The sequence below is a fragment of the Pteropus vampyrus genome, unplaced genomic scaffold (assembly GCF_000151845.1).
Source record: "Pteropus vampyrus isolate Shadow unplaced genomic scaffold, Pvam_2.0 Scaffold124, whole genome shotgun sequence".
Lineage (NCBI taxonomy): Eukaryota > Metazoa > Chordata > Mammalia > Chiroptera > Pteropodidae > Pteropus > Pteropus vampyrus.
The window spans coordinates 1,441,116-1,451,601 of NW_011888905.1; the positions used below are offsets into that span (position 1 = coordinate 1,441,116).

At 67.1% G+C, this 10,486-nt stretch overlaps 1 protein-coding gene across 2 annotated transcripts in view; it reads right to left on the minus strand.

The window, feature by feature from the left end:
- Positions 1-15: 15 nt before the first annotated feature.
- Positions 16-10,486, minus strand: part of LMNA (lamin A/C) — an 18,778-nt gene continuing 8,307 nt past the window's right edge. The window contains exons 2-13 of one of the 2 annotated variants that reach the window (XM_011366388.2): positions 5,539-5,695; positions 4,155-4,280; positions 3,725-3,895; positions 3,479-3,604; positions 2,777-2,997; positions 2,452-2,674; positions 2,024-2,131; positions 1,812-1,931; positions 1,398-1,487; positions 1,195-1,224; positions 422-691; positions 16-138 (exon numbers count right to left, since the gene is read on the minus strand). In XM_011366388.2, coding sequence (XP_011364690.1) covers positions 112-138; positions 422-691; positions 1,195-1,224; positions 1,398-1,487; positions 1,812-1,931; positions 2,024-2,131; positions 2,452-2,674; positions 2,777-2,997; positions 3,479-3,604; positions 3,725-3,895; positions 4,155-4,280; positions 5,539-5,695 — 1,669 coding nt within the window. In that variant the 3' untranslated portion in view covers positions 16-111. The remainder of the gene's footprint in view (positions 139-421; positions 692-1,194; positions 1,225-1,397; positions 1,488-1,811; positions 1,932-2,023; positions 2,132-2,451; positions 2,675-2,776; positions 2,998-3,478; positions 3,605-3,724; positions 3,896-4,154; positions 4,281-5,538; positions 5,696-10,486) is intronic. The other variant, XM_011366389.2, reaches the window with a different exon arrangement.

Below are 10,486 nucleotides of genomic sequence, written 5' to 3' on the forward strand. Positions count from 1 at the left end.
GGGGTATTTTCTTTGGCTTGAAGCCCCTCCCGCGAGGTGCAGGGAGGCGGTGGGCATGACCGCGGAGGAAGCAGGAGGCCTCCGGCCCACCCCGGCCCGGCAGGTCCCGGACTACATGATGCTGCAGTTCTGGGGGCTCTACGGGAGGAGAGAAGGGGAGAGGTGTGAGCAGCAGTGCCGGCCCCAACCCGCACCCCGCCCCCCAGCCGCAGCCCTGCGCCTGCCCTCCAGCCTGGGGCTCAGACAGGAGGGGCAGGGGCAGGAGTGGACTGACTGCCTAGAATCTGGGGCGGCAGGGGGAGGCTCCTACTCCCCCGGGCTGCGGAGGAGAAGGCTCTGCCCCCCACAGGGCCACCCCGTCCTAACCCTCGAGGACCAGGGTCCTCTGCTAGCGGGCTATGGAGGCAAAGGGACAACTCACCTGGGTTCGGGGTCTGGAGTTGCCCAGGAGGTAGGAGCGGGTGACCAGGTTGTCCCCGAAGCTGCCACCCCCACTGCCCCCCACACTGCGGTAGCTGCGAGTGACCGTGACGCTGGACGCGGAGGAGGCAGAGGAGACGGATCCGCCCACCTGGGCTCCCGCGCCGCCGGCGGACGCCTTTTCGGCAGGCTGCCCGCAGGTCCCGCACAGCACGGTGCGGGAGCGCAGGTTGTACTCGGCGGGGTCGCCCGAGCCGCTGCAGTGGGAGCCCTGGGGAGGGAGACAAGGCTCAGGCGGGACGGCGAGTCCGGGAACTGCCTGCTCAGCCGAGCGCCCCGCTCCGGGCTCCTGTGGGCCGGGGCCACCGGGCAGGACGGCCGGGCTGTGCCGAGGGGCCGGCGGGTGGCCGACAAGGGCCTGGGAGGCTGGACTGGCAGGGAAGGCAGGGTGGGCAGCAGGGTCAAGAAGACCTGGGCAAGGGGGCGGGGGCTGTGACGCTGTCCTGGCTCCTCGGCTCGAGAGGGAGAGGGGAGAGGAGCAGGCTTGCGGGGCGGCGGGCATGCGAGATGAACGGGAGGGCGGGGCCCAGAGCGCAGAGAGGCCGGCCCTGCGGGAGCAGGAGACGGGCATGCAGCAGGAAGGGGCGGGGCGGACGAGAAAGGAAACGCATGCGAGGCGGGAGGGGAGAGGAGGGGACACGTCTGTCCAGACCCCGGCCCACTGCTCCCACGGGAGTACTCCATGGCACCGAGAGTTCCCACTCCCTTCCTTACCAGAGTAGGGCGCCCAGACACCTGGGGTCCCTGTTCAAGGTATGGGGAGGAGAGAGAAGAAGAGCCAGGGCAGCAAGTCAAGTTCCAAAACACTCTTTAATGACAAGATTTTGTGTGGGGAGGCTGGGCGAGGCGGCCGGGCCTGGCTGGCGCCCGGTGTGGGTGTGGGTGTGGGCGTGGCCTCAGCGGCGGCTGCCACTCACGTGGTGGTGATGGATCATGTCATCTCCATCTTCGTCTTCGTCATCCTCGACCACAGTCACCGAGCGCACCAGCTTGCGCATGGCCACCTCCTGCCACGGACACAGCCCGGCCCAAGGGTTAGGGGCAGGGCGGGGGAGGGGCGGGCAGCGTGCCCGAGAGCCTCTCCCGTGGCCTGCCCCTCGTCCAGCCTGCTGCTTGCCTGACCTTTGCGGTGATGGCAGGAATCAGTGTCCAGCCCAGAGGGACAGCGCCCGACTGTGAGGGCAGGAGCATGCTCCCCCCTTAAGACCCTCTTGTCTACCTCCCGCCCCTCAGGCTGCTGGGGAGCAAGCCTCCCCTGGGAGTGCGGGCGGCTGGCTCTGGCGTGGCCCCAGGGAGCCTTGTCCCGCAGAGGCCAGCCTGCGCACACTCACCTCCCCGGTGGAGTTGATAAGGGCCGTGCGCAGGCTGTTGCCACAGCCCCAGGTGTTCTGTGCCTTCCACACCAGGTCGGTCGGGGGGCTGTGGGTGGCCCCAGCTCCTGCAGCCCAGATCTGCGGAGGGAGGATCAGAGAAGGGTGCTCACTCCAGCCACCCGTCCTCAGGCCAACCGGTGCCCGCCCAGAGCCCAGACGCCGACACTCACCGTCACCACCTGCCCGGCCTTCAGGGTGAACTTCGGCGGGAAGCGGTAGGTCAGCAAGGGGTCATCTCCGTTCTGGCGCTTGATCTGCCAGTTGCCCATGGTCTGGTCCTGGCAGGAGGGGAGGACGGGGAAGGTAGGGTACGTGGGTCCACACGCGGGGTTCACCTGGCTCAGGGACCCAGGCAGGCATCCCCCTCCCAAGGGTAACAGCAGCCACTCATGGGCACTTCTGTGCCAGACCCCCTGGCCACTTTCACCTCCCACGTCGGGGCTCCCGTTCGCGCCCATTTCACAATGGGGAGGCTGATGCTCTCCGAGCCAAAATTACTTGCGGAAGGCCGGGGGAGCTGGTGCGCGGGGTAGGCCCCTGCGTGCCCCGCAGCGCCCCCACCGCGCCCCGCCGCGCCCGCGCCCCCGCCCCCGCCTACCTCGCTGGACTTGTTGCGCAGCCGCACGAACTTGCCGTCCTCGTCCACCTCCTCCACCGCCACGCGCCCGCTGGTGCGCGCGTGCTGGGAGAAGCTGCTGCGGCTCTCGGCGGCCTCCAGCTTCCGCTTCTTGGTGGCGCTGCCCCCACTCTGCGTCTGGGACGAGTGGGAGGAGGCACGGCCTCGGCTGCGCTGCGAGGTGGGGCTGGGGGACAGGCGGAGCCTGGGGACAGAGACGAGGTTGGGGGCCAGGTCAAGCGCGGGCAGGCCAACGCCTGCGAGCACCCAGACGGCTTGCGAGCACCCAGACGCCTCCGCAACCCACCTCTCCTCCTCGCCCTCCAGCAGCTTGCGGTAGGCGTGGATCTCCATGTCCAGCGCCAGCTTGATGTCCAGCAGCTCCTGGTACTCGTCCAGCTGCTGCTGCATCCGCGCCCGCATCTCCGCCATCTCCCGCTCCTTCTCCGCCAGCAGCCGCCGGCTGGTGTCGCGCTCGCGGGCCAGTGAGTCCTCCAGGTCCCGCAGCTTCGCCTCCTTGGCTGCCAGCTGGGTGAGGCAGGCGGGGCTCGTGAGCTCCCCAGGGCCCCAAGAGGACGCCCGGCCACCCTCCCCAGGCACCCCAGGCTCCCCTCAGGGCCTGTCACTGGCTCTGACTGGCCTGGGCCGGCCACCCGTTGGCCCCTCCCAGTGTCTGACTGGAACCCCTGCTCTGGGGCCAGAACCTATTTCTGCCTCAGGAGAGGCACCCCCAGCTAGAGTCATGCGGTGGCTTCTAACGCCTCACACTGTGGCTCCTGGCAGATCTACTGAGTCAGGAGGGTTGCAATGACCTCCACTTACAGGTGGGAAACGGAGGCTCTGGGCGGGCGGCTAAGGGGTGGTCCTGGAGCAGCACAGGCCTTGTGCCTCCAGGTCCCAGGCCCTTTGTCTGCGGCCCCTCACCTCCACCCCGCCCCGGCTGCCTGCGAAGGGGAGGGTGGCACCTGCTTCTGCAGCTGGCTGAGCTGGGTGGGGGGAGGGGCGGCACCTGCTTCTGCAGCTGGCTGAGCTGGGCGGACAGGCTGTCTATGCGGATGCGGGACTGCTGCAGCTCCTCGTGGGCGGCCCCCACCAGGTTGCTGTTCCTCTCCGCCGACTGCCTGGCGTTGTCCAGCTGGGGTGGGGGGGCGGTGCACAGGGTTAGGGCTACAGGGGCCCGAGCAGGGCTCGCGGCACCCCGGTCCTGGGCACCCCCAGCGCCCCCTCCACCCGGCCCGCTGTGGGCGCGCCGCACCTTGGCAGAGTAGGTCTTCTCCAGCTCCTTCTTGTACTGATCCACCTGGTCCTCGTGCTGGGCCCGCAGCTCCTGCAGGGCGTCGGCCAGCCGGCTCTCAAACTCCCGCTGCTTGCCGTTGTCAATCTCCACCAGCCGGGTCTCGTGGCGGCGCTTGGTCTCACGCAGCTCCTGGAAGGGTCGGACACAAACCCAGATCAGAACTAGGGCCTCAGAGGCTGCGACCCAGAGCCAGGCTCCCCGCCGGTCCCACCCCCAGGAGCCACTGTCAGCCGCACTTCGACCTGGGAGATGGTGCTGGTCGCCCCACGCCCTGGCCACCCTCCTGGAGGGAGTCAAGTAGCTGAGCCCTGACCGGGCGGTCGACGTCCGGTGCCTGTCAGCACGCACGTTCGGTGCCTGTCGCCACGCCCCGGCCCGCAGTGCCTACCTCACTGTAGATGTTCTTCTGGAAGTCTAGCTCCTCCTTCAGGGTCTGCAGCCTGTTCTCGGCATCGACCCGCCGCAGCATTTCGTCCTGAAGCTGCTTCTTGGCCTCCCCCAGGGCTGCCTCGAGCTGAGAAGGAGCGAGCAGAGAACATCGGAGCTGGGAGGGGCTGAGGAGTGGGCTGCTCCCAGCGCATCCCCTTGTATGTGTGGGACAGGTCCAGGGAGAGAGCCTTGGGTGCCCACGGAGGCCGTGCCATCTCCGCGCTCACAGCGGCTACTCTGGGTAGGTACGATGCTCAGAAAAGAGACCTCCCCTCCCCTCTCTGGCACAATCCGGCAATTCCTAGAAAGGCACACGTCTCTGGTTTGGAGGGAACACGAGAGAGGGAGCCAGTGTGCCTGGGAGGTAGACGAGGCTCTGAGGAGCACTCCAAGAGGCTGAGACCTGAAGGGCAGGTTAGTGGGGCCGGGCCGAGAAGAGCACGTGCAAAGGCACGGCGGTCTGAAGGCGCACGTGTACTTCAGGGTCCCCCAGAGGGTCAGTACTGCTGACGCCTGCAGGGTGGGGGCCGGGGGTGGGGGGTGGGCAGGGGCTGGGCCATGAAGAGATGCACTCTTAGCTGCCATGAAAAGACCCTCTGGAGTTTGAGCAGGGGGGGCACCCCTCTTAGATTTCACCCGGGAAGGCACAGGCTGGCCAGCGCGGCTGGGGAAGGGCTGGGGGGCGGGGTGGAGCCGGAGGCAGGAGCCTGGGGGAGAATGGGCCAGGCTGGGTTCTGCGGTCAGCCCGCTGGCACCTCCCGGTCTCTCCACGGTGTACTGTGGTGGTGGGGCTGGGAGGGAGGGGACAGAGCCCAGGACGGACGCTGGGCAGCGGACAAGCCCTGGCCCTGCTCTAAGCAGACGAGGCTGGGAAACTGGGAACGAGCCAGCTTCCTGGTTTCTGTTCCTAGCCTGTGCCATGAGAAATCAGAGAACAGAGTAGACGGCAAAGCGTTTTGAAAGTAAAGACCACTCAACACATGCCACGCGTTACAGACACGCGTCCTGCGTATGGCTGAGCATCAGCTCCCGCCCGTGGGCTCTGCGGACAGGGCACACTCCTCTCCTGTCCCCCGGAGGGGTCGCAGCTCTCTGTAGGAGGGCCAGCTGGGAGGGAGGGGACCAGGGCCAGGCACCAGCCATTGGAAAGGCAGGAGGAAACGGCCTGTGGATTATGTTAGCATCACTGTGGTAGACGCGTGTGCTCGGTGGCAAAGCGGAGGATGTGTGGCTGGCACAAGCCACGATGCCAAGACAGGCTGCGAGGCCAGGGCACAGGCCAGACCAGGCACCTCCTGAGCGTGCGTGTGCGTCTGTGAGGGGGCCGGGGCGGGCGGGGTCACCTTGGCCACTTGGCCCCGCAGGTCATGCAGCTCGCCCTCCAGCGTGCGCTTCTCGCTGAGGGCCGTGCTCAGCGCGGCCTCCTTAGAGTTGAGCAGAGCCTCCAGGTCCTTGAGCCGGGCCTGGGCGGCCATCAGGTCACCCTCCTTCTTGGTATTGCTAGAGAAGCAAGGGAAGAGTGGGCGTAAGGGGAGGAGTCTGCGTCCCTAGAGAGAGCCCCGTCACTTTGCCAGAGGTCAGCTGCGGGGCCCGGCTCTGCCGTCCCTCCAGTTGCCAGGAGAGGGCGTCCTGGGTTTTGGTTCCTGGCACCCGCCAGCCTCTGGGGCTGGACTCCCACTTCCCCACAGTCCCCGAAACCCCTTTCCTGCTTCCCCACCCTTCCCATGACTCAGTGCTCAGGAACGTGCCTGGGGCCAAGGGCGAAGCGTCCCAGGAGATGAATGCTTTCCCTCTCTCCGCTCCTGTTCTTTTCAGAGACAGGGCCACCTTTGTGTCAGCCCTTCCCACACGAGGCCTTAACGGGCTCCTCCCAGACTCCACCCACGTCGTCGCACTCAGCCAGGCCTCCCTGCCCGCGGGCCGGGCACCCAGGCGGGGGTCTCTGCGTCCCCGACAGTCCTCAGTCGGGGCCCCAAAGGTGCCGTCACCGCTCCCAGTCCCTTCACGGTCTGGGGACCGTGGGAGGGAAAGCTGGTGAGAGGTCAGGGAGAGCCGAGGGGGACACGAGGTGTGGTGTGGACAGTCCCCTGACTCAGGTCTGGTCTGGGCCCCCTGTTCCGGGCAGAGCACAGGGGTTCCGGCCTCTCTGCCTCTGCCCCATCAGAGCCCGGTCCCTCTACCAGAGGCCTGGGCCCCGGCTCCACACACAGCCCCTGGGCCTCGGAGCTCCCCTCAAACCGGGCGCTTAGCTGGACCCAAGCGAACGCTCAGCCTCCGCCAGGCCCTCCCCTTTTCTGGGCCTCTGATCGGTTTTGCGGGACACCGAACTGGAGAAATAGAGGGGTCCCACTGCCTTAAAACCTCTGGGGAACCCGAGAACCCTCCAGATGTCACGGTCCGTGACGGCGTGTGGGGAGAGGAAGCAGCAGAGCAGGGGCTGCGGGAGCGCCACGGGGCCCGTCCCGGCCGCCATCTGCAACGCATCAGTCCCCAGGAAGAGCCCGCCACGGCAGACGGAGGAAGAGAAAACCAGACGTGGGCAGGGGAAGAATCCTGCCCTGGAAAGGCAGAGAGCGGCCCTGCCAACACCCTCCTCCCGCCTCAGAGGCGCTGAGCTCCTGCCACGCGGAAGGGCGCGGCCGTGTCCTCCGGCCACCTTGGGAGATTCAGATGGGAGCCCCCGCCCCTTCAACGGGGCTGCCCTGGGAGGGGACAGTGACGTCCGGACAGGCCTGCGAAGGGCACGAACACCTGCGGGAAGCACCCCTGCCTGCACACGCGCTCCCGTCTGGGCCTCTGGCCACACCTCAGAACAAGCTGCTTAATGCAACGGTGTCTGTCTCCTGTGAAAGCAGGCCCTTCCAGAACCGGAGGATGTCTCCCCTCCTCCGTCTCAGCCAGAAAAGCTAAAAATAAAGTCAAAACCCAGCTCAGGTTTTGGCTGCCATCCGGCCCAGCCCCTGGCTGGGAGCACAGCCCCAACTTTCCATGACTTCAGAACTTTTCCGAAGCTGAGGCAGCCGCAGGGGAGGCGGGGGACCTAGGACCCGGGTCGCTGCTGAGGCTGGCGAGGCCTTCCAGGAGCGGCCTGCACCCGGGCCAGCCAACGGCCGCAGCTGGCCATTGGGAGGCTCCCAGAGTCTAGAGCTAGGGGGAGCTTAGAGTGGGTCCAGCTCAAGCCTCTCCTTTGACAGAGAAGGAAACTGAGGCACAAAGGGCCCAGTGTGGACCGCGGCCGGGACCGGGTCAGTCGCTTCTGGCTGCTGACCAGGACGCCCTGCCACCTCACTGCCTCCGAAGCCACAGCTCTAGAGAGAGCCAAGAGCCAGCAGGAGCAAGGGCCTGAGCCGCCGGCCCACCCTGGGAGAGGCCGGAGGGCACAATGGCTTCAGGAGGCAGCTCAAGGGCATCTCCCCTCGATCCGCCTCCCCGCCTCCTCAGATAGCAGAGGGACTGGGGAGTCCTTGGAACACCCAGCAGACACCGACCAACCCAGGAGACAGGTGCACCGTCCCTGTCCACAGTGAGCTCCTAATTGGACCACTACAGGAATTTGCCCTTCAGTCTCATCTCTTCATTTCCTGCCGCCCCCCAAAGCAGGGTGGCGGTAAGAATAACAACACGATAATGGCCAACGCTTGTATGGAGCTGACTAGGTACCAGGTGCTGCTCCAGACACCACACTGTTAACTCGGTCTGCACAGCTGCCCTACGAGATGGCCTGGGGGCCCCTGCCGTGGGGCTGAGCAAACCCAGGCAGAGCCCTGTGCGGCCTCACACCTGTCACTCTGTCCCGGCCACTTCCCCTTCCCTCCTGGATGGGATGCCTGGCAGGACTGGGCCGCCCTGCCCATGAGGGAGCCGAGAGCAGGGAGGGAAGTGGGGCCTAGGATGAGCCTCCGTGGCTTCCTCGGCCAGGCGGGGGGCACCCCCAACTGTGGGGCGGGAGCCACTCACAGCTCATGACTCAGACTCTGGGGCTGTGGCCAGGGAGCCACACGCACTCCCCGAGACGGCTCCCCCAGCCCTTCCCCAGGCCCGGGCACCCTAGGTGGGACCCGGGACAGACACTGGCCAGGAGCGCCGCCTGGGGCGGGGTGCTGCCTGTGCCGAGTCCACTGGGAGCTGGCAGCGGGCGAGCGGGCACGTGCTGACCGCGGACACCGGCCTGGCAGGGAGACAGGGTGGGGCAGGCAAGGGCAGCGGGGAAGGGTGGGAACAAGGGCTCCGCAGGTGACTCATCCTCAGGCAGACAATACCCGGGCAGGGGTCGGGAAGTCCTTTAATGCCCACAGGGGACCCAGCTCTGCCCATGTCCTGCCTCGCACCCTGCGCCATGCCCGGGGGTGGGGCGGGGTTGGCTCTCCTTTGCATCCAGGTTCCTCAAGCTCAGGGCTGGCCGCATCCCAGCAGCCTCGTAGGCAAGAAGGGCTGGGCATCCTGTTGCTAACTCTTCCCACGGCTGGCAGATCTGCTCTCCAAGGCAGGGAAGAGTGGGGTGGGGGAGGGCAGGCAGCGAGGGACACACGCACGGGGACAGAGGGGGCTGGGCCTGCGTGGCGGCTGCTGGCGGGGGAAGCCCAGCAGCAGGCCTCTGCACGCCAGGCTCTGGGGGCTGCTCGTGGGGAAGGCAGGCGCCCAGCGCCGCAGAGGGGCTGGGTGGGCACGGGGCCAGGCGCTGACCCGCCCGCTGAGTCACCCTCCTCAGCCCGGCTCAGATGCCAGATATGGAAGCCGCAGGCCCGTTGGGCCCGGATGCTGGGAGCGAGTCGCTAGGCCTAGAGGGGCGGCCCCCCGTTTCCTTCCCTGGGCTGAGGAAGAGACAGGAGGAGCAGACACAGGGGCTAAAATAAGAAGTGGGAGGGGAAGATGGCCAAGGGGTTCCCTCAGACCCAGCCCGGTCCCCACAGGGGCCACCCCTCGGCCCCCCAGCCTCACCGGCCCACGGAGTTCCCCATGCTGCACCTGCGGGGGGCCCTAGAGGGCAGCGCAGGGCAGGGGGCACAGGCCGCTGAGCCTCTGGGCACAGCTGCCTCACAGGAAAGGGCGCCCCCTCTGGCCGGGCAGGGCAGGGCTCGCTGGGTGGCAGGGTCCCTGCCCCCCTGGCTTAGGCACAGCCCTCCCCATCCTCCCTTTGTCCCAGTAAGTCCTCCCACTGCCATATGGCCCCTCCCCCACCCCTCCTACCCCCATCTCTCCAAACCCAGCCGCCTCAGCCCTGCCCTGGAGCCCCCACCCCGGCCGCACCCCACTTCTCTTCCAAAGGCGTCCAGCTGCCATTTACCTGCTGGTCTATTCTCTTTCCACTTACGAGGTCTCTCTGGGGTTTTCCTGTGTGTCCCCACATGCCCTGACACTACGAGGTTCATATGCTCGAGGCTCCCAGGGGCCCCTCTCCCGGACCAGCTCCTGCTCCTCACAGATGGGGAAAGCGAGGCCTGGGGCAGGCGGGCTGACTCTCAGAGCAGGCGGGACAGAACACAGACAATGGCGTGATGTGTTCAAGGGCGCGGAGAGGCCGTGAAACCCCCGCCACCTCACACCTTCCCGCAACGGTGTGCAAAGCGGGAGGCGTGACACCCCCCAGCCCCCAGGCGCCCACTGCGTGGCTCTGTGGCGGGTCTGCCCTCGCTTTCACGTAAGGGCAGGGCGTGGGAAGGCTGGACGCCAGGCTGCCCTGCCTGGCACTCGAGGCGCCCTTAAGGCGAGTGAGCGAGGGGACAGGTGTTCGGGGACGTAGACGCCCCCCGAGCCTTCCCCAAGCCCCACCCTGTGAATTCGGGATGTCGCACCCCCAGAATGCAGATGGTAGCCCCGCAGGTGGACCCCGCTCCTGACCTCCCCACACGGGCCCATGTGCCCACAGCAGCCACGGCTCTGCTTCCCCACGTGTCTCCTGGGTGTGACCCCGCCACACATGCTCAGGGACTGAGGCCAGCCGGTCCCCTTCCAGAGCCGCCAGGCTCCCAGCTGTCCTCCCCCCAGACAAAGCCGGGTCTTGATTCCAAGTGTGGGGGTGGGGCTGGTGCCGAGAAGGGGGCAGGATGCCTGTTGACATGTTCAGACGGGGGCCTGGCAGGGGGCCCGGCCTGAGTCGCAGCTGCTGGGTACATCAGCGTGGCACTGCACAGTGGTGGGAGAAGCCTGCGGCCACAGGCCAAGGGCCTGGGGTCCTGGATAACAGGCGACAGCTTCCTGACCAACCATCCCTCAAGGTCCCTGCCAAGCTCTACTGTCCTTCCTCCCGGCTTTTCTCCAGAAATCATTCCTGTGTTGTCACGAAAATGCAGG